The 23,784-nt window shown below is 42.3% G+C and overlaps 5 protein-coding genes across 5 annotated transcripts; 3 read left to right on the forward strand and 2 right to left on the reverse strand.

Moving 5' to 3' along the window:
• Window positions 1-10,097: 10,097 nt before the first annotated feature.
• EAE98_012364 (uncharacterized protein) lies at window positions 10,098-11,760 on the forward strand (the record flags this gene model as incomplete). Its single annotated transcript, XM_038959989.1, has 2 exons — window positions 10,098-11,576; window positions 11,629-11,760. 2 exons carry the CDS (start codon window positions 10,098-10,100, stop codon window positions 11,758-11,760), a joined length of 1,611 nt encoding a protein of 536 aa, XP_038803616.1.
• Window positions 11,761-14,182: 2,422 nt separating this feature from the next.
• Window positions 14,183-15,599, reverse strand: EAE98_012365 (uncharacterized protein; the record flags this gene model as incomplete). The annotated part of the gene is made up of 2 exons (XM_038959990.1): window positions 14,183-15,320; window positions 15,397-15,599. 2 exons carry the CDS (start codon window positions 15,597-15,599, stop codon window positions 14,183-14,185), a joined length of 1,341 nt encoding a protein of 446 aa, XP_038803617.1.
• A 5,385-nt stretch (window positions 15,600-20,984) lies between these two features.
• EAE98_012366 (uncharacterized protein) lies at window positions 20,985-21,680 on the forward strand (the record flags this gene model as incomplete). The annotated part of the gene is made up of 4 exons (XM_038959991.1): window positions 20,985-21,143; window positions 21,219-21,310; window positions 21,376-21,452; window positions 21,508-21,680. 4 exons carry the CDS (start codon window positions 20,985-20,987, stop codon window positions 21,624-21,626), a joined length of 447 nt encoding a protein of 148 aa, XP_038803618.1. The 3' UTR covers window positions 21,627-21,680.
• Window positions 21,681-22,552, reverse strand: EAE98_012367 (uncharacterized protein; the record flags this gene model as incomplete). Its single annotated transcript, XM_038959992.1, has 5 exons — window positions 21,681-21,771; window positions 21,825-21,932; window positions 22,140-22,286; window positions 22,371-22,432; window positions 22,510-22,552. 5 exons carry the CDS (start codon window positions 22,550-22,552, stop codon window positions 21,760-21,762), a joined length of 372 nt encoding a protein of 123 aa, XP_038803619.1. The 3' UTR covers window positions 21,681-21,759.
• Window positions 22,553-22,870: 318 nt separating this feature from the next.
• Window positions 22,871-23,387, forward strand: EAE98_012368 (uncharacterized protein; the record flags this gene model as incomplete). Its single annotated transcript, XM_038959993.1, has 2 exons — window positions 22,871-23,170; window positions 23,244-23,387. The coding sequence occupies 2 exons, from the start codon at window positions 22,871-22,873 to the stop codon at window positions 23,385-23,387; spliced, it is 444 nt and encodes a 147-aa protein (XP_038803620.1).
• Window positions 23,388-23,784: the final 397 nt, after the last annotated feature.

Below are 23,784 nucleotides of genomic sequence, written 5' to 3' on the forward strand. Positions count from 1 at the left end.
TATAGTTTTTATTAATAAGATGTAATTAATTAAAAGCATATCGAAAAACATCCGATTATCAAAACTCTCGTAATACTTTCCTAGGTATCTGCTATTCATAATATACAACCACTCATACATACATAATCTACAGAATTTTCAAATAGCAGCGACTATACGATTTCCTCACTATTCTTGATATATAACTTTAATTCCCGAGGTCGTCATCGTGTGGTAGTCTGTCTGTCTGTCTGTCTGTCTACTCCAAGAATTTATCTACCCCTGCCAAGACTCGGTTGATAGCCTGACTGACTTGACTCACTCATTTTATTGTATCTGTGAAATCCATACCTAGCTAGGTACCTAGGTATTTCAAGAGCGTAAGTAAATGGATCAGGTATCCGATGATGCGATCTATAATCTAGCAATATAACATTTTAAATGTCTAATAAAAGGAGGTAGAAATGTAAAGATAGTTCAATGGATGTTTTAATCAAATTCAATATCTCGAATGATTTGAATATTCTATTCTATTTGGTTTGGGGATGTGATAATATTAATCTTCATTGTTGGATTGTAGTTTGGACGGACTCTTGCTATTGGATACACTGGAATAGATGTATATCAACCACCTACATTAAAGAGACTACCGAAAAGTCTCTGACGATTTTTGGAATGGCAAATGATGTTCTAAGGGTTCTTCTATCTTCTATCTTGTCATTTGTAAAGATGGTCGGTATATCGAGAGAGAAAATGATGTGAGGGGGTGAGGGGTTGGTTGTATTGTTCCAGCATCGTATGATGGGGATGAGCAGCTTCTCTAACCCCGTATCGGTGGGATGAGATCTGTGGTCGATTTTGGGGGGGTAGGTGGTAGACGAAGAACAGGTAGAACAATCCGTTAGCACAGATGATATCACATCTATTCCCGAACACAAAATACGCCGCTAAAAACGTCACAGTTTCAGTTTCAGTCTCGCTCTGACTCTCACTCTCGTTTTTGTTTTCTCAAAGCCTCAAAATTAAATCCCCGATCCATCCCCAATCCATTTCTCTCCACGATGGATTGGAAAAATATTCATACCATCCAAATCCAATCTATTTTGTTTGAGAAATGCAGAGGGAGGACATCCCCTACGGCAGCAGCGTGAATATGTTATTGGAAATCAGAATGAGTACTACGATCAGATAATGCGGTACAGAGGTACACAGGAAGACTCTCGGACATGTATTTAAAAAATCTCCGTTTGAGGATTCGGAAATTAGTAATTTTGAGAAGCATTATTCCAGAATGCCGAAGCATATAATGTGTTCCGGATCCGAAGAACGAAATGGAACGAGGGTTGATTTACAGAAACTATTTTAGAGAATCGTGGGTACTCACTACTCACCCCTAACTACCCCTCCCCCCCCCAATGACGCAGAGAATGTTTTCGATTAGTCAAAGAGTGAAAAATGGAACATCGTCTTCTTCAATGCCGCAATGACGTTCGCAGCGTGAGTACATGCGCAGATCCACACTTGGGGTTTGAAAAGCTGCGATGCATTATGTCGTTCTAGACTTTAATTTTGACATCTTCAGTGCCTGTAATCCTCTCTGGTTATCACTTCCCCGAGGGCGAGATCACTGCTCTCTTAGTCTCAGTTGGGGAACTTGGCGAAGATCTTGCTCTTCTGTCGATCACCCCTCTTTCCGAAACATATTGCTTGGCTTCGGTCATCTGAATTTTTTTTTCATTTTTGTAGCTGCAGATTCTATTTTCATGTTTGGAGGACAGATCATAGAAAGTTCGACGTCCTAGGCTATTTTGGGACTATACAGGTATGCTTTGATTTATTTATTTGATCATGCAAACTACATTAAATGGAGGGATCATGACTAGTCTATTTGGGAAGGCGAGGTGCGGTATTTGGGGTTCATTCTTCTAGAGGTTCGTATATTTGTATACTGGGCCAAATTGTACGATGGTATGGCAATACATGAAGCGTTGGAAGAAGGGGAGACCACAATGGATTTCCCCTCTGCATCTCCACTCTCAGACATATGGGTTTAAACCAATTTATGAAGTGCATGCCCAAAATTAAGACCAGACATGATTATATGGCCCATTTGTCATACCGGTATCAGAAAATGAGCTCTCTGACGCCGCCGCTGAGGGAGAGGGGTCTTGGGACGAATAGGGGGGAATCAAAGAGAGAAACATCAACAGAAAGAGAAAGAGCCAAGAAAGAGCAATCAAAATATGCAGCAGCATACACCAGGAGTAGACAAGTAACCAGTTACCAGTAATCAAAAACTACCCATCAACCAAACAAATCCAATAAGTGAAAACTACTGATCATCAAACCGCAATCCAGACTACTGGAGTTCCTACAACTATGCACATGGTAGTCATCAATGAACATCTTTTTCGGCCATCTCAACCGAGCTGCCCAGCTGCTCCGATCGTATCGCCGACACCCCTATCACCTGATAGAAGCAGTAAGCAATTCAGGTATTGCGAATGGAAATCTTGCTGCGCTTATCACATTTCATCTTGTGAATCGGGATCTTCAGTGAGAGGCATCATGTGATCCGCATTGCATTGGTCGGGCGTGGGGTGGGTGTCTTTCCCAATGTTTGAAGGCTACTTCTGTCCGTTTCGTGCAACCCTGGAACGGGAATCGAAGAAAGGATTTGTGGGGGTTGTGTTCAGATCTTGTGCTTTAGCTTGATTCTGATGAGTTCGATGGTAAGTCTTGACGACTATCCTTGTAATTTCTAGGAATTTGACTTTCTATATCTGATGTTCTATTGAGAGGAGACATATTTCCATATTCAATCTCGTATAGATATTGCTTTGGCTTTCCTTTCTATGCTTTGTGCTGCTTTTTGCGAAGATCTCGCAGAGTAGGTGAATTAGTTCCTATGGGTAACAATATCCAGTTCTCTTGGTGACTCTCCAGGCAAAACTGTGTAGGAGATCTGTGATATCACAGCTGCTTTGTTGGCTTAGTTCTTGTTTTGTACCTTATATGGAGCGTTCTAGGCTTGAAAGTGTTTTTTTTTTTTTTTGAAAAAGCTTCCCTACTGATATCCCCAAATCAATTCTTCACGAAAGCTGGATATCCACTACTTACTCCAAAACCTCAGGTATTTTTTTTTTCTTTTCGTCACAAATTGCATCCCAAACCTCTTCTCTACTTTGTTAATTTCTCCCCTGCCCATCCACTCATTTTGCTTTTGCGAAGGTATAGTAAATTGTGGATACGTAGGAATTGAATATTGTGGTATTGAATGCAGTAACTCATGGACATACCGAATCCACTTGGACTAAGTTTGGGCAACCACTGTCTCAATCATATGCAAAAGCTTGATAGACAGATGAATCGATGTACATATTAATTTCTTGAGACTTGGCATGACTAATTCAACACCCTACCCATTTCCTTTCTTACTCACTCGAAAATATTGTTAGACAAAAGATTACACCGCGCATGTAGTTAAAATTGACGTATCACGAAAGGTCATCCAACCTCGTGGATGCGGGACGTTTATTGTCTGTGTGTATACGGGTAGCATGCATATCCGCATCCAGAGTGAGCTTGGACTCTAGCTTGGCTTTGCTTTCAGTCTACCTGCAGTATATGTAAACAGTAGGTAGCTCCTGGTATGACTTCATATAGATGGCGATATCTGGAAATTTTGGATGAAAGGGTACAATGATTCGTATGCACCGCTACATTTCGACAAAAGAAAGATGAACAACCGGTCATGCCAAGTCATGCACAGTATGTACTTTTCCTTACATTTTACATACAGACATGTTGAGAAATGATGTGAGGCTCACCTCAGGTAAGACACTATACCATGGTAATCGCACATTCATCTCACTATAGCAACTATGCAATAGCGTATGATACTAATGCAGATAAAAACCAATGTCATACCGCCGCTGGAAAAAATTAAGGCCCGGTACCGGATGATCTACATTGGCAGTTGGTGCGTACATGCGCATATGTTTCACATATGAATAAGCATTATGCCGCAGCCGTGTAGATGAGTGGCTGTTGCACAACCTTATTGTCAATTGCCAATGAGGAGTTTCTGGATAGTGGCTGAAAACAAGGTGACTCGTATTGAGAAGGAATTTTTGAGAGGAAAACCATAAGGGGTTTGTTCATGGTAACTTTTTGTTATGTGTTTATGAATGGATAAATTCGCAATTCTTAAGCTGCGCTTCATTAATGTGTTCGATGTTCCAAAGAGCATTAATACGTAAATTGACTTCAGTGTTCCAAGCGATTTCAATGATCCACGTAGATCCAAAAACCCGGGTGACTCCAATATCTGTCATGTATTCGACAATCAAAAATCTCTCATTGTCGGGCACAGTCCCGGCCCTTGATAGGCAAGAATAAATCGTGTTAAAAGTACACAACACAGCAATTGCGATCATGCGCCAGTGACAGTCAGGCTGATGAGATTAAATTTCAATGCCTAAAGCGCCTCAACCTAAGATTACTACCGTAAATGCCGTCCCTGTGTAGCAGTAACGACTTGGATGTGGGGGTATGAAATGTGGCAAATATCTCGCGGTGAGGAATTGATATGTATGAGTGATATGTAGTCGCAATTTGTAATGTACGATTAAGCGCTGGCTGCCGAATATCTGTGAACACATGCAAATTGATAAACTTCCCATCAATTGATACTTGTACTAGGCGTGGTTGTTGAAAGGATTGGCGCTCACCGGGGAGCCGGGTGTATTTGGAATTTGGAATTAGGGCCATGAAATTGTCAAAAGGAAGGATGCCATGGTACATTCGCACGTGTGTCCGAATGAGCTTGTGTTAGGTTGAATATCACGATTGATAAACATAGAAATGAGGGATATCTTGCGGTGAGAAGAGAAATGTGATAACTTGAAGGAATTTGCTGTCCGTCGATCCTGAAAGCGCTTACTCTGATATCAACATCATCTGAGATACACAGTGTTGAGAAGAATTGAATTTACCATCAATCTTATTGGCCAATTATCAACCAAGCAATATATATGTACTGCAACTTCAAGAAATCATGATGGTGTGACGATGGATGCCAAGTTACGGAGAAATGTGAGGGATTGATCTATGAGGGATTTAAATATATGTGAAATGTAAATTAAAAAGCTTATTTCGAGGTGTTGTGTAATGGTCACACAACATCCAAATAACCAACAGGGCGGAAAAGCATACAGTTTCAGGTGATGGGAATGATGAAAACGGATTTGCAAGAATGAGGAAAGGCATGGCCAACGGTGTGATGAGATTAATGATTGTGATTGGTCAAACATCGAGTGCAGCAAAAAGGATTTGGAATGTGGAGAGGTAAGCAGCAAACATATCATATTCTAAATTCGAGGATATGAGTGCACTCGCTGGAGATAACCCTAAGAGATCCTAGGCAGACATTGAAGATTCAAGAAACGATAGACTAGGTTCAAGGTAGGGAGGGAGGGACTTGTGATAATGCTGGATGAGCTGGCATATTCTGGGGTACTGTACTGTGCGAACTATTTCAAGATACTTGGCTTGCTCTCTCCCGTGTATGTGAGTGACCAAAAAGTGGCTGAAATGGAGAACTTCCTTCCATAGATGCAGTAAGTGTATACACACTAGGTGAAGTCGAGCCACTTCCGCGTACATATATATGTAAGATACTCTACGTTGGGCAAGAGAATATCTGGGGTACAAGATAAGAGAACCGGAGTCTGTATTTGAATGAGGAAGGAATGGCGAACTATTTGTAAACACATTGCAAAGTATGGAGTGGTGATTGAGGAGGTGACTAGCATGCATGATATTTCTGGAGTAAAGAATGGGGTAATGAACGCATGCAATGATACTGGTGTACCAAGGTTGGGATTTGATGTTGATGTTGATATGTGTACTACAAATCAAGGTGATTTGACGGTTGTATTCCGGAGAAGGAAGCTTGACTAACCAGTTGACAAGTTGACAGTTTGACCGTTTGACCGTTTGACCGTTTGACATTTTGACATTTTGATAATTTGACAGTTGTTTTGTCGAGGAGGAGGGAAGAGTAAACCTTTTGATTACCCCGCTGTTTGATTGATGTGAGTGATATCGATTGAGTGATGCAGCCAGCAGTGGAAGAGGGTTGGTCATAAATTCGACCAATTTCTTGATATAAACACACCGTGTACATAAATAGTGACCTCGCACATGATTTTAACCTCACACCTCCAAGCGAATAAATGAACCCAGTCCTTTATTTTGTACAATGTAATCTTACGAGTATGTCTGATCAAGAACCCGGAGCAAAATTTCATCTTCATATAGGGCTGAATCCGAGAACGAAGCTTGGGAATGTTCTGCTCACCAAAGCTTATACGGATACATAGGTACTGAGAAGGAGTATTCTATTCGTCTTCAGATTATTGGGTGGAATGACAGCAATGTTTGAATACATTCACATGGATCCCATTTAGAGATGTAGGCAGAGGCCAAACAAGCAATTTTTTTCTGTAAAAACAATTCATGTTGGCGGTGATTGTTGGTTGTTATACTCGTAGGGTCTAGCAAATGGTGGTTGATTGTTTCATGAATCAAGCGAAGGACGGCAAACCAGCAGAGGCCCCGCGCCAAGCAGCCATAGGGATTAAAACTTAAAAGAGGACCAAGAGATGGTTGAGTGATGAAGTAATGATAAAGTAATGGTTAAGAATCATACGACTATCGTATGTACTGTGTGTACTGTTGGGACTGACGGGTCACTGGTGTCCCTATACGAGCATAATAAGGGGAAAAGGTAGACCGGCCGATGCTCAGAGGGACTGAGCGATCCGACAGCGATACCAATTTCTCCTCTGTCAGTCTGTTGCCTTATTCCTTACAAGTTACCAAGTTCTCGAGAGCATCAAGACTTCATAATTTGCACAGCCATCCACGCTATTTCAAATTCATATCCATTGTTACATCATATTCGTTGAAAGGAGCGCCCACGTACTTGCTTACTGCTTATTGATACTATGCGTAGTCTACATTACATGTACATCCATCCCTCATTCAACCGATGTGGCGAGGGGCTGCGGTAACAATGTATGTACTGTGGTATTATGAATCTGTGCTCCTCTCTCTTCTCTCTTCTCTCTCTCGGTTTATTAGAGTTTGAAGCGAGTGTGCTTACCAATCACCATCTCATCTCAGTAAAAATGCTGGGAACAGTCATTTCTCAAAACAGCAGTTGATAGAAGAGAATAGATTTGATGGCAAAGGGAAATTCATGACAGCGAATGGATTTCCTTTCTTTTTCTTCATTTTGGGGGAGATCTTCCACATTCATCAGTCAGGCGTGCTTGTCCTGGGACTTTTCCGAGTCTCGGGATCTTTAAGGTGGAGTTGGAATCTTTGAGTTAGCTAACCTTGGCAAGATGACTTGTATGAGACAAATTACCATTGGTTTAATACTCGTACATCCAGTCTAAATCGCTCAATTTCTTTTGAGGGTATCGACACATACATTTATTTGCCTTTCCCAAGAGGTTTCATGAACCATTGCGCTGTCGAAAGATATGATAGGGGCAAGCATTATCTTACCGACGTCGATAACACTCCGTCATGCTGATCTTACCGCGACTCAATCTCCCAGATATGCTTGGTACGATAATGCTGTGTTGCCTTGAGGCTTGTATGTCGCTGGTAGTGAAGTCAACACATTCTAGAGGTAAATAGAAATCCATATCGAGAAAGACATGTATCAGCACGGCGAAGCCAACCAACTCTAGATGTCGATGAAATCTATATAGAGAAAGACATCAATGATACATGTATCAGTGCAATGTCCTTTGCACTCTCTGCTCAACCAACAGCAAAGAAAGGTCGGTCAAACTCACCCGGTCAAAGATTTGTAAGTTTTCATGGACCCTGGCTCAGTATATTTCCATGATTCCAGATACCGAGCAACGAGCGGTACATGCAATAATGAATGAATACGTAGTAGTATGGACGGACTATGGAGTATGTGCATCCAACATAAAAGAGGACCTCGAATTATTTCTTTTGGAGGATGCAGATGCGAAGTGTGAAAGACCCGAACCTGGGATGGAAAAAGATCCTTCCCCCTTTCCCTCATTTCCCCTAGTCTTCTTTTTTTCCTCCAACGTTCAACGTCAGCATCATGCAACTATCTTCATATGCATGATACAGCTCTGAATCCGGGAGGTTGTTGACCAGCAGACTAGGATTACATTACTCTGTTCTCAGCACCGAATGCAGTCTTTCTTTTCTTATTGCACGTAGGTAGGGAAATATGATGTACAAAGGGTGTACTTTAAGCATACCAAGGCGTAGTAGACATGTATATACGTTAAATGTATGTGTATATGTGTGTGAGTAGATATGTGAGTAGATATGTGTATGTGCAGGCGTGAATTGTACACCAATCTACTCGTAGCCATTGAAATTTCAACCAGGGGGTTAGCTTCATATTAATCCCTCATAGAAATGACCGTTTGAATAGAAAGAAAATTTTGATTTTTTTTTCCTTTGAAAGAATTTCTTTCGTTATACCGAGGGACCTTTGGGATGAATTTTTTTGATAGCTAGGACCTAGGTAGGTATTTTCCCTCCTTCGTATATTCATTCTATTTTACAAGCGATACCTTACTATTAAGAGAAAGATAAAATGAACATCGTGCACTTGTGCTAACTCCTATGCCATGAATTGCCTAGTCGAGGAGTATAGAGAGCTAGGTAGGCTCGAGGTAGGTTAGCTCATATAGTACTGCAAGCGGACCGACCTTCTTCTTTACAACTTGCAAGCTTGAAGAATGGTCAAAAACCGGCTAGGTAGGTAGGGAGGTAGGTCGATAGACATGTATGTAATATGTGTAATATGTGTAATGTATGTAGATAGATATAGATCGATAGATCGATAGATCGATAGATCAATAGATTGATAGATACCTAGGTATAGATGGATAGATACAAGTGTATGTTTATAGATACGTATATATGTATATGTGTATATATATATGTATATATGTATATAGGTCGATGCCTAGGTATAATAATAATTAATCCCTCTCCCTCTCTCCCTCTCTTCAAATTTATAACAAAGGTTCGAAATAATAAAAGAGGCAAAAGAATTCCTCTCCGCTATCTTATTATCTCTTATATATCGGAATTCTTTAAAGTCTACCTAGTCATCCTCCCATTCTTATTAATTATAAATTGTTTCCAAGCAAGGCTGTGTGTACTTACTTTCTTGCTTTAACTTGTACTCAATCCGCAACCATCGAAAATCCCAAGTATTATTATATCATACATACATTGGTGGTAGTACTTAGTTACAACCACTTCCATTACAACTTCCACTTCCACTTCCACTTAAACCACATTTACAACCACAATTACAACCACAACTAGATCTACCTCACCTCCTGCTCCCACATCCAACTTATCTGACTTCTCCTTCTTACCTCTTCGTACCAACCGACTTCAAGAGCACCACAGCCCTTCTCTCAAAAAGGAATCCGGATACTCATACGACCGGGTCCCGATACAACATATACTAGTCTTGATATCTCCTAGACTCTATCGTAGCACTATATCAATCCGGGAAACTCACATAAGCTTTTTTGGTGTGTGGCAGAGAAATCCAAGGGAAAAGCCAAATAATTTCAATTTCCATCTCCATCTCCATCTCCATCTCCATCTCGTATAATTGGAGATTACGACTTTACTTCATCCCACCTCAGCATCACTTACTTTCTTCCAACTTCATTTGGTACTCGCCTTTCAAAGAGAACATATCAAAGCAGTTCCAATCATACCTTCGATTTCCCCCAAAGGCAACCAGCAATCAACCCAAGAAAGTCCAGCTATATTCACTTCCATAATTGATACGCTGCTTCATTTCGATTTATAATTAAAAAAAAACCGGAATTCCCACTGTTCAATCTTATTCCGCATACGTCCCACACCCACACAACCCACACGCCCACAGAATAAAAACACAAATTTCCAACAAAGCACGGGCATTGCCCGCGACCTCCGCCTTTGGCGGATATCTTTTTACTGATTGCAACCGATACGAAAGCGCATCTCAAATTCTTCAAGAAAGCAAAGTCATCATGGCGTCGGTCGCAGTCCCAAGAGATTTTGCTGAGAAGGCACAACCCTCTCCTACGCCTTCTTTACCCTCGTCCTCACATGGATCTCCTCAATCTCGACCTACAACCTCCAATGTGAGCGCCATCACAAGCACCGAAAATCTAAGCATGAATGGAACTATGAATGGAACTATTACACCTCCTCCTCCTGCGGTTCTCAAGGCAGCCCCTATGCCAACGACGGCCGAGAAACCTTCCATGACGAAACGTCTAACTCGAATGTTTTCTACAAAGGAACCGATACGGTCAGAAAGCAACCTTACATCTAGTGCCGCCTCTGGTTCCTCGACGCCAAAGGTTGTGGATGGCACAACATCTCCCAAATCATCTTCGAGACCTGGCTCTCTGTCCCGAAAGACATCATCACAAGAGAAGAAGAGTCCATCCGACAAATCGAGTGCCACACCGAGTACAAAGGATAAAAATGGTTCAACAAAAGACAAAAAGGCACCGGCAAACCATCAGCGATTTCTTACCATGCCTGATGTGCAAGGGGGCCACGAGCATCATCTGAAGAGTGCCAAGAGACAAGAGAAACTTGGGGAAATGCTGCGCGGCTTAATTAGTGGGAAGGCGAAACAATCCGAAACCCATGAAGGCGAACAACAACTTTCACTCATGTCAAACTGGGTGGATCAACTGAAGCGTGAGAAAGAATCACTGGCTACAGAGAAGAAGGGTGGGCCCAATGCGACGGCAACATTGGTAGATAAATACGGGAAATGTAATGAAGTTATTGGTCGGGGTGCTTTCGGAATTGTCAGGATATCCCACAAGAGGTCCGAACAGGGAACCGAGCAGCTTTACGCTGTGAAGGAATTCCGAAGAAGACCCGAAGAGAACGAAAGAAAGTACAGCAAGAGACTCACTTCCGAATTCTGTATATCGTCCTCGTTACGACACCCTAATGTCATCCATACCCTTGACCTCCTTCAAGACTCGAAGGGGGACTATTGTGAAGTCATGGAATTCTGTGCAGGTGGTGATCTTTACACTTTGGTGCTCGCCGCCGGAAAGCTTGAAGTTGTGGAAGCGGACTGTTACTTCAAACAGATGATGCGTGGCGTCGAATACATGCACGAGATGGGAGTTGCGCATCGAGATTTAAAACCAGAAAATCTTCTTTTGACCACACACGGTTCTTTGAAGATAACAGATTTTGGGAACGGCGAATGCTTTCGAATGGCTTGGGAGAAGGACGCACACATGGTAACTGGATTGTGTGGTTCCGCTCCTTACATCGCTCCAGAAGAGTACATTGACAAAGAATTCGACGCAAGAGCTGTTGACGTTTGGGCTACAGGTGTCATTTACATGGCAATGCGCACAGGACGTCACCTTTGGCGAGTCGCGAAGAGAGATGAAGATGAGTTCTATGAGAAGTATTTAGAAGGTCGAAGGGATGAGGAGGGATATGCTCCCATCGAGTCATTACATCGAGTATGTCTCCCTCCTACAATTCTTATATCTGTATGAGCTAACATGAATAAAGGCACGTTGTCGTAATGTCATTTACTCGATACTGGATCCAAATCCTCACCGTCGTATCACTGCTTCACAAGTTCTCAAGTCCGAATGGGGTCGTGAGATAAAACTCTGTCAAGCAGGTGAGGAAGGACTCTGACATTATGTGCTGGATAGTGGGATTACATGCAGAAAAAGCATGTTCAAGAGCATGATCGAACAGGCAAATCTTCAACGAGACCTCAAGCCATGTAGAATCGAACATAAATTCCGCTCGACCAGCAGCTTCAATTGTCAAGAATGTGGTTTCATTTGTTATTACGACCCTACTGGTATGGGAGCATATAAAGAATTGAAAGACGACACAGGTGTCTCTTCAACATGAGCATTGCGCAATGAAGGGTGGCATATTTCGCATGAGCATTACATTACAGCAACAGTATGGCGTTTGGGGAGATCTTTATAATAAGCAGCACAGCAAATTTCCTTCTTCTTTACGACCCTGGTTGCTCTGCTTTTTTGAAGCCTTGATGCACACTTTTTATTCATTTTGAGCCATGGGTCTTTTTTTTTCGACTTCTTATGAATGGCGAATTGGGGGAGCAAACGATACAGAAAGGGATCTTCCTTTTACGAGTACCCATGATACAATCAAGACTTTACATCTTACAGTCGTTGTTTATCTTCTTCTTCTTCTTCTTTGACCCTTTTTTGGACAATTACAACCTTTTATTCTTAAAGAGAAAGAGAGAGCTATGGGCTGGGAGTATTTGCTTTGGGTTTGGCCTGGCTCTGGTTCATGAGTAGTCTTGCTTTTGATGGATCGGAGATGGAGGTATGCACGAGTAAAAATAGCTTGCGATTCTTGGCTGTGGCTTTTTGATACTTATATGGTTGTGCGAGGCTCTGTTTTTTTTTGGTAGAGGATGGGATGGATGGCTGGTTGAAAAGGAAGGTGGTACTTGTGTTTTGAAGGTTCGGAATGATGAAGGGGATTACGATTTGAGGGATACGTAGATGGGAAAGGGAAGGTGATATTGGAAGATTGTAGATAAATGATGAGAATGCGGATCTGGAGATGGGTCAAGGAGGGATGAATGGATAGGTGAAAGGGATCTTGTTTGTGTAGGAATCGGATCGAATTAAATGAAGAGGAAGATAGAGAATGTGAATAAAGAGAGAATGAAAAAAGCAAAGAAAGATTAAATGAGTTTATGCGCATCTTTTATCCGTGTTCGTGTTGGTGGTATGATATGATATGATGTGATATGCTCAAATCCAAACATGCAAGATATTAATCGGGAACCCCTTATAAATATCGCGCATTTATTTTCCCTTGACCCCCTTTCTCTCCTCTAAGTATCTTTCGTTCTTTCTTCCTTCCCTTCCCTTCCCTTCCCTATTCCTTTCCCTCCATTAGCTTACAAGTAAGTACAGTACAGTACAGTACATATACACTCTCGCCTGATGAAGATAACCCAAACATATAAATATAGTTACATGGTTACATGGTTACATAGTTATATAGTTACGAGTAAGTGACTACTCTTCTCGTCTATAGTTCTTATATAGGTACTTGTAGTTATTGTAATACTCACATGTAGATATAGATAAAAGACAAAAAATGGTATACCATACCATACCATACCATATAATATAACACAATACAATATAAAATCTTCTACGACCCCCCTCCCCCCTCCCCCACTCTTATCCTTTTATTTCTTTTATTTCTTTTGTCTCCTCTTATTCTCTCTCTTCTCATCTACTAGCTAACCCCTCAAATCCCAATCCCAATCCCAATCCCAGTCCCAATTCCAATTCCAATACACACACCTATCAAAAGTCACCAACCATTCAATTTATAACAAACACCCTTGCCCTTTGACCTCTCACTCCCATCTGGAAAACTACAAGCCCAATACTATTTTCCACTCTCTATCTCACCAGCTAGATACACGCACTCATCAATATACTATGCTGTACTGTACTATACTATACTTCAATCACTCCTGCGAAAGGAAACCCACACACAAGAAAAAACACACAACTCAAGTAGCACGAAGCGAAGAAGTGAAAATTATTAGAGAGTTCTTTCATTGAATTGAATATAGAACAGAATCCATTCCTTTTCTGCAAACATCTCCTCCTATCCTTATTTCCCTTTCCTTCCTTTTCTATTCCCATTCCCCATTCCCCATCCACCTCCTCAACCTTCAAAGGTTGCCGAAAAATCATGGAAAATCATTGTATGCCATTCCCTTTTCCCTAACCACCCATCCGTTCACCCACAAATCCCTCCATTTCACACCACCCCCAATCACCCTAGCGAATTAAATATAATTGTGTCCATTATAACCATGAATCAACGCATCAATCATATGAAGCAGTAAAAAGAAATCATTCGGTCGATCATAATGGCTCAAGAAAGTATACCGACAGGCACGTACAACATGCCCTGTCATCATAAATCGCAAAAAGAGTATTGCCTTTCCCAGAAGTAAAAGTGAAGCTCCGGTTATAGCATTATTTGTTTGATAGACAAAAGGAAAGAAGAAAAAGAGAGACATGACAACAAACAGCTAAGAATGGAAAAGATCCCAAGCCCGATTACACAGGCGCATGAACTCTTCCTTCTTCTGTTGTGAAGTCATTGGACTATCTCGTCCCTCTCCAAATGGTCCAGTTCGTCTTGATGTTGGTGGACCTTGTCCAAGTGGCGGACTAGCTCCCTCTTCATACTCTGCTCTAGGTCTTCTTCTACCGCTGCTTCGACCAGCTTCTGAAGGTCTCGCGTTGACATTTGTGGGTGATGGAGGAGTGGGGGGTTGATGACCTCCGTAATGTACGAGCTTAGGTAGAAGTTCAGCACGACCACCAGCCAGATCAGCCTGTGCTTCCTCAGCAGAACGGTATTCGCGAGGACGCTGATGGCCCGCAGACGCTGGTGGCTGTGAAGTATGTCCTGGGGATGGGAAACCTGGTCTGGAGTTGGAATGCGATGAATTAGAATTCGAGTTCGAATTTTGGTACACGTTTCCTCTTGGCGATTCACGGTGTGCACCTAGATTTTCAGCTGCGAAGACATCTGAAATTGGTGGTAGTCTGTTGGTGGTTTGGGTAGCAGGTACATGATGGATGTGAGATGTGTTGGAGAGATTTGACGGTTGATTTGCGACGTGGCGGGTTAGAGGTTGTGGTTGATGTCTGCCAGGAAAGCTGTGGTGCATTGGAGCAGATTGAATTACTCTCTCATTGGCAAATTGCTCATGGGATGGTGCGACAATGCTTAGTCCTGGCGGCGCCTTTCTTCTTGATGTACCTGGGGTTTTTGCTGGCAATCCACTCAACTCTCTTTCTTTAGCACTTTCCATTGGCGCATCACCAGGCTTAGCTGTTTGTTGTAACCGCGATTCGATAATATGTCTCTGTTGTTCACGGACAGATAAACTTCGCTGCAATTGTTCTCGCATCGTCGGATCTTGTGTGACGAAACCTGGCGAGAGGCATGCCAATCCGACGTCCTGAATACCCAATCCACCGCTCTCCGCACCCCTACCTGTCAATTGACTGGCTGATGGTCTTCCAGTACCTGGATTGACGCTCGAGGTGTTTTTGGTGAGATCAAGCTTTCGAGGTCTATGACGCGAAGTGGCAGTTATTTCAGGTGAGGATGGTTCCTTCTTAACGATAATCTTAGGTGGTGCACCGTTTCGAGATCTGTTAAAATTATGACATCAGTATTATTGATTTAATTTATCGATAAATAATTTAATTCAAGGAATAATATACATACGCAGTAGGTGAAGGTTTTGCTGAAGTTGATTTTGGACTTCCGCTCCCTGTACGCTGTGCCGCCATTGTTACGCTCGGTGTGGCCGATGTAGAAGGTATTCTTTGCGCCGGAGGAGAATTCGAGGGTTTTGAAGGAGCGATATCAACATATGATGATCTATCGTGAGGTACCGGTGAAGGGGCCATTGCAATAGCCGTACTCATTGTGATTGAGGTATACAAAGTGTATGCAAATTGTATGATAGAAGAGGAGAAAAAAAGAGAAGGTTCAATGTGGGAGATGGTGAAACTTGCTGATGTTTGAAAATGAGGGAGCTTTCTCGCTTCCTTGTCTCCAATCAATCCGCCTGTAAGCAGAAGTCTTGAATGACTCTGTACGCTTCGCAATGTATAGAGGAAGGATTCAAGAATGAATGCACACTTTACTTGTTGATGTGATGTGGTGCAGTCGTAAATGTCTTTTCTTTCCCTTTTCCCTTCCGATTCTTGTACTCTCCCTCTTTCCGTATCTTTCAAGATTCGGATTCGTGCGTCCGTCGGTCGGCGTATTTCCACAGATTCAGCGTAGAATTTGATTATGATAGTTCTCTCCGATGTATCAAAGTACACAGTCGACAAACTACAGGATAAAGAGTAGGGTGAGATGTTGTGTTTACTTAATGGTGGATGTTGAGAATGTTGAGCCGAATGGTGGTTTGACTCGAGTTTTGACCTTTTACCAAGTACGTACGTAGTAAATGATGGATGAAAGGCAATGCGTATATTCCAGGTATCCCTAGTCCTTTTCTTGCGGTGGCTTTGATAATAGTTATGCGTTTAAATAGAAAAAAAAAAGGATTTGAGGCTTAGATTTCGTTTCGTCTTCGAATGAATCAACTTGTAACAGACGGTACGAGACTGGTATGCTATTGCGAAGAAGATGTTGATGGGTACTTCTCGTGTTGTAGTTGAAGTTGTAGTTGTAGTTGTAGTTGAGGATGGGAATGTAAATGGGACGGAAGCTTATCAGATATGATAGTGGTGATTGATTGATTGATAGCTACTCGTATACTGGCTGGTGAGATGGAAAAAGTACTTTTGTAGTTGTTATAAATAAATCGATAACAAAAACTACACAGGACTCTGGGAAGTATCCTGAAGTGGTAAAAAGGAAGAAGAGAAGAAGAAGGAGGAGGAGAAGAAGTAATAACAGATCCGATCAGAGAGGGGTTCACCTTCATAAAGAAACGAGAGGTCGCAGTCGCAGTCGCAGCAGTCAGTCAGTCAGTCAGTTTGAGAAGGGTCAGAATCGGTCTTTATGGGTGGCGGTGAGGTTTTATGAATTTTGATTGGAATCGAGGCTTTTGCCAGGCTTTCGAGGTAATCGAGGTAATCGAGGTTTCTTAGGTGGGTGTGTTTCAGGTTATTTCGTATACAGGATAAGTAGGTCAGTTAAGAACTCTTGAGACTCTTAGCGGGATCCTATATGCTTATTGCTCCGTCGAGTATTACATTTATATATACAAGGTATGGATATATATCATCTGTAGTAATAAGTCCCTAGACCAAGACGGATATTGATATAATCTCATGTCACTCATAATACTCATAATACTCATAATACTCATAATACTCATAATACTCATAATACTCATATCACTCATATCATTCATATCACTTGTATCAGTTATCATCATCCATATAATAACAATAACATCTTCATTCTATATTGAACACAAAAACCAACCCTCTCGGTTCTTCCCTCTCATAACTCTGCAACTCTGAAATTAATCCGTTTAATTGGATTCGATCATGGAGGAGACGAAAAGAGTATTACCTCCACCCTCTTAAAGTGGTCAAGTAGGTCGATCACAAAAAAAGAAAAAGAAAGAACGAGGTTCAAACACCGGGTGCTAGTGCTAAGCAATGAGTGATGGTGGGTGCACTGGTGCTCTAATACTACTTGGGTTAGAGAGCAGGGTGGGAATGGATTCATTGGCTATCAAGGCTGTTTGTTCAAGGTTCTTCGGCTGTATGGCTGTTTGATTGTTTGACATGGCTGTTGGTAATGGATTCAATGGGTGCTCGATAATGCGTGCGTGATACGAGCGAGTTACATGCGCATCCGAGGTGCGGATTTATATGGATATGGAAAAGGTTGACAGAAACAAGGAGCGCGATGTTCAAGACGACATCTTGGACACAGTACAGCAGAGAGATGGAGGGTCAACGTCGATGATAGATGTTGATACCGGACTTGAAGATTACTGCAAACCCTTTCCCCGGGACAATAGAGTAGCATTCCGTCCAGCAGTATAAAATATCACTGAAGGATCCCCGGTCAAGTGTCAATGCGTCACTTCCAACTCGTGTCGATTTTAATTATATACCCCGTAGTCCGACACTGGAAGTTTGGGCTTCTCACATGAAAAAGGAGGGTAGGAGAGGGGTTGAAATCGTGATAGATGCATGGAGATGAAGATGAAGGAAAGGCGTCGGATGAAATGGAGGGGAAATTATATGTTCCAGTCAAGTCACCAGTCTCACGTATTTTGGAATGCAACGGGCCCTTGCGTACGCATTCGAAGACGTAAACATGGGAAACTCGGATACTCTGTACGAGTAGATTTTGTGAGCAAGTGGATTGGAAATTCAGTATGAAGGAATCTCCAAGGAATACAAAATTGGAGATGTATAAAGTTTTATTATGGAGGGAGGGATTGGGGATTTGATGAAGATCCAAATTATATTTCCATTCAGCAACACAACTTCTGACGCCTTTGTTTCTATGCCTGCTTTGGTTCGTTTGATCTGATATTTAAGGATTTGATTTAAGTTGAATATCAATGCTTGAGAGCGGGAGGCCATTGAGGTCATAACTTGGGATGGGATGAAGGATGGATTCGTATACATTACGATATGCGGTTGTCAATATATGAGTAACTAGGTGATATTGGGACATTTCAGATATAACGATGGCAATAACTTACATGTTGCCATAGGAGATTTTCCTCCATGGTCAATCATGCAATTTACTCCACCGTTTACCCACGAAGTTCAATGTATTTTCAGGAAATGAAGCTCAAGAGAAGCTTGGACTTCATGAAAATCAACTATTGTTTTAGATTCAACTCAAGGCAGAGTGTGCGGTACCTAGTACCTGGCGGGAGTCGGATAAATAGGGAAGTTCTAGGAGAAAATAGTAGATTAGATCTGGCAGCTGGTGTCTGACTGGTGGATGTGGTCGGCTATCAAACATGAATCAAATCCCAAATGTCTTGGCCATCACTTTCTCTGCCAATGAATATAAGACATGCTTGATGTAAGAATTGCCGTTGGAAAGTTTCAGCTCAATCTTGAAGAGCGAAGGCAAAGTAGAAGAAACTGTGTTATTCTCGTCTTCTAAATCGCCCAAGCCTCTCCAAAGATTTCTCGTCGTTCAAAACTCCAGAGATCGTTTTCCATGCTTTTGGGTTTCAACCCTTGTAGACCTGATCTGCAGGATCTGTAAATTCAATATTTCATAGTGCCCTAGTGAAACCCTTGCTAGTCCTGCATCAATTTTATCCAAATTGCACACCATTATCATTAGCTTATCGGTCGTCCCTTTCGTTTCAATGATAATTTTGTGAAATGAAGCATAGTCCTGATCTGGCCAATTTTTAATATACATCACACGAGTTTGAGAAAATCGTTAGATCTTGCATGTGAATATTGCTTGTAATGCCCCTCTCTATCACATTCATATGGATAATTGCATCAAAAGGATCTGATTTGTAAGATGTTTTCGATGTTCAATAACTCTCGCTTGCAGCCCTGACGATCAATCGTGTGTTGTGAGGATAAGCATGGTCTGTGAACACAAACCCCTCTTCTTTCGGACAACACAATATATATGATTCTTCTGATGGACGGTGAGCTTGAGCGATTGGAAGGTTGTTCCAAGTTGGGATACAGTGGTGATAATTGTTTAATTTTCGGGTTGCCCGTTCTTTAGTAGACTCGTATTTCTCCTAAGCACGTATAAATCTGAATACCTAAGAGCCACAAAAGATGTACGTGACACAAGAAAGCTGACTTGGCTTCTTCAACTCCCAATCGGAGATCAATAAGATGCACATCAACATAGACAGCTTTCAGGTTTGACAGCTCCCGAGTCTATGATCATTCGTCGAACAACGAACTTTTAGAGCTAGTTAAAGCAAGTAAGGACCGAAGCCAGCTTTGGAAAAGCCAGCGAGCCCCTCCTGGAGTCCAGAGTCCAGAGTCCACCTACCATTGAAGGTGGTCCATGCGGACATGGTCCGAAGAATCCTTGTTAGAACTGCGACGGTTGCGTTTGACAAATTGATACCCTGGTCACAAAAAAATAACCAACCAAATGGCTCCATGAATGATCTTCCTTGAAACGCGGCTCAGCATCTCCCTCCAATCAAACTTCCCCACATGAAGGAGACGCGTTGGAAAGATTAAAGAGGAGAGAAGGAATCTTTGGGAACGAAGCTCACGTCACGTCGTGGAGAAGAAATAATAAGTTAAGTAAGATAAAATAAAGAGAAAAAAAGATCGCTGGTATGATCATACGCGATTCGTGTCTCATCTTCTGAAAAAATAGAGGGATGTTTCCAACTCAACAGATCAAAAATGGGGCATGAGACATGGGGCATCTGCATCTATTCGTGGCAAGGCTGTGTGCGACTTCACCTGAAGATGAGGCAATCGTGAGAAATCCATTCGTTGATCCTGCGCCACAATACTGTTTCGTACTCATAACAGGTGACTTCCAAGGTTTGTTATGTGCTGTATGTAGTGGAACAAGCCCCCAAGTTCTCAACGGCATCTTGGAACACATTCGATTGTCGAATTTGTCCAGTTCTCCGAATAGTAAAATCTGTATCGTATCGTTTCCGGCACATTGCAGAGATACCCCAGATTTGGCACTATCGATTTTTTCCCTCTACGTGAGCCTTGACCAACCTACCAACGGGCGACCAAAGATTTCCTAATCTTCCTTTGCCGCGCGCGAGTGTAACAGCCTAGAGTAACGTCCCCCTTAAGCTAAGGCCATAAGATATATGACGTTCCCACAGCTGGCACAACGTTTGTCATTATCGAGATAACCCCTATTCTATAGCTTAACCTTTTCCTCGGGTCATATGTAAGCCCGAGGCCTTTAAACGGCTGAAGCTCATTTGCCGCCACTGAGCGTCAAGGTTGGCTCTTTTAGCCTATCAGGAGTTGCATATGTGAAGTAAATCATCAAAAACAAACAATCTATTGGACTTTCAAACATTACTTGACCGAATTGGTAATTCTGGAAAAGGAGAAGAGCAGGATGCAAATCCTCTATATTGACCACAGAAGTTCTAGAAAACTGCGAAAACGTTATGGAAAGTAGTAAGGGGAAATAGATGGGGGAATTGGATTTCACGCAAAGTCCCAAGTGACATGTGCAATGGCCTCAGGCATGAAGCAAAAGCATTAAATCTCTTATCTACACGTGACCTTTGATAAAATTTATCAAAATTATCAATCTTGCAGTTCTTCACTAGCTAGACATTCCTTTCCGCCCATCTATCTCACGATATCACTCGCTCAAACAAATTAATCATGGCACCACGAAAGAAGGAAGTAGAGGCATCTGCACCAGCGCCCGCAGAAGATGTATCAATGGCGGAAGTGCCAGCGGAAACTGAAGGAGAAACCCTCATGCGCGAAGATCCGCACAACCCCGCTGCGATGATGTTCCAGGAACAGAGACTTCGTATTGTAAGAGCACACAGAAATCACAAGGGGAATTGCAGCAGTATAGTTAAGAGTGTTTGCTAACTTCGTGGGATTCAGCTTCCTGGATCGAGTGATAAGGCTGCATCTTTTGAGTTTAAGAAAGAAGATCACACATTAGGGAATGCGTTGAGATACATCATCATGAAGAAGTATGCCAGATTCCTGATAACTTGCAAATTTATCGGTTCAATTATACTAATCCTTCCCTTTCCAGTCCTGATGTTGAGTTCTGCGGTTATTCGATACCACATCCTTCGGAAGAGTTAATGAACATTCGAATCCAAACATATGGTCAGTATCGCCCGTTCTAGATTGTGTAGAGACGACTGGCTAATAATACAAATAGACAATTCAGCTGAAGATGCTTTAAGAAAGGGGTTAGATGATTTGATAGATCTTTGTGATGTGGTTGCCGATAAATTCACAGCAGCACGGGAGCAGCATGCCTCTCAGATGGAGTCGTAAGCAACTTAATGTATTGGGGCCAATAACTTAAATATCACGGCAATGGTAAGGCGTATAAAAGGGAAGGATCTCATGGAGTTCAATTGAGGTTCATTGGGATATGTACAAAGCGACAAAATAAAGATACCAACTTCTAATTGCGTCCCTTTGATTGAGGTCAGAAATGAATTGAAGATGAGAGCAACATTGTAGACATACCTCTAAGAAACCTGTCATGAAGTTCTGTGGTAATCTTGCAGTTGGGTCTTCTTCTGCTCTGAAATACTTCAAGATGTGAGGAAGTTGCTTCCAGTAGTTCAAAGTCTCCTGTAAAGCACGAAGTTAGTAGATAGACTTCATGTGTAACCCATCGCATTCCATGTCCCCTAATTGTGTTCCATATAGCTGCTGATGCCAAAGATCCTGTCTCGCATGCCAGGTCCCCCTCTATAGCATACACTGCTCCGTGCAACCCCTCTTTCATCTTGTCCCCTCGCAACCCGGAGACATGATTTCCGAACCTCTTGAACATACCTGGAATTCTGCATGGCTCTCATACAATAGCTTGTCCACCGTTCCAATATGGTTCACGTATCTGTGCCTCTCAAACTCCGACCGCATCTTCGTCCTCAATTGTGAAACTGGCATGCCGAGAGAGTACATTGTTTGGATTTCCGGAGCCTACATCAACACCCATCAGTTTCCATGCTCCCTACACGCCCGCCGTTCTCTCCAGCCCTTTCAACGGATAAAGAACTAACATACAGCGCGGATCCATTCTCTATAGCTCTTCAACACTCTTGATTTCGCATCAGTCCAGTTAACAGCTACCGCATTAATTAGCCTTCCTTCTATGTCAAACACAGAGCACTATGGCCCATGGGCCACAAGAAGGTGAACTTACACTGGCGCGTCCGCTGCGCAAGATAAGTAGGATTAATAACCATTGTCGCTGATTCGTTGTGATCTAATCTCCATTCAGTCCCCAGAAGTTGAGGTTCCTTGATAGAAGCAACCGATCAAAATATGTCACGTGGACACGGTAAACCTTAATTTTTAGCTAGGAGCTCGAGGCTGACGAATTAATTTTTGAATGAGAGCTTGCTTGCTTGCTTCACCCCGCTACGAATCATATAATCTTATTGACACTCACACAGCTACGACCTCACTTTCTATTCCCGGATACATCACAACACTTCACGAGAACTCACCACAATTGTTGCCAATCTCACAACTACCACAATTACAACATAAACACCGTCACCATGCCTGCCATCCGCCACTCCTCCAAGCGCAAAGCTCCCCCAAATGGCTACAGCGATATTGAAGATTCTCTCCTCGTGTACAGCAACAAAATGAAAGATGCCATTGCAGCCCCACCATCCACCGGTCCCCGTCATCAAGCCACTTGGGAAATCACACAAATAAATCACCAGCGAAGTAGATACGTTTGGGATATGTACTGCGAAGAGAAGATCAGCAAGGAACTATATGACTGGTGTGTGAAGAACGGTCAATGTGATGCGACGCTCGTGGCAAAATGGAAGAAGGAGGGCTACGAGAAGGTACGTTTTATTCTTGGTGGAGGGTATGATGGATGCACGTTTGAGTGATTTGCTAATGTGTAATTGGATACAGTTATGCTGTCTTAAATGCGTCCAAACGAAAGAGACAAACTTTAACTCTACCTGTATATGCCGGGTCCCGAAGGCAGATCTGAAGGAGGACCAAGAGATTCAATGCGTTAGTTGCGGATGCAGGGGTTGTGCTTCGAGTGATTAGGCGGGCGGCCTTCTTACAGCTTGTTTGTGGATGTACTCATTACATTTGCTTTTTGGGGTGGAATGCAGAACTTCGAGAGCAGCGTTGGCTTCATCCAAGGGAGTGATGCGTACTATTTAGGTAATGATGGCCAGAGAACCAACACCTTTCTAGAATGGCCGTGGGAAGATTTGAGGAGATATCATATGTGAGATGACAGAGGAGGAGTAAAAGAATTTGGCGAGCATCATTTGCTTTGTATACTTTGATGATACCAGTATTTGGCATTTGGCGTTCGGGGCATTTGGATTGGTCAGGGGGAAAAGGGAACATTCAGAGTGATATTGGACAAAGAATAGGAGTATTGAACGCAAAGTTTCAGAGATGGGCAGTATGGGAGGGAAATGCAATTATGTTG

Source organism: Botrytis deweyae (assembly GCF_014898535.1).
Source record: "Botrytis deweyae strain B1 chromosome Unknown BDEW_065, whole genome shotgun sequence".
NCBI lineage: Eukaryota > Fungi > Ascomycota > Leotiomycetes > Helotiales > Sclerotiniaceae > Botrytis > Botrytis deweyae.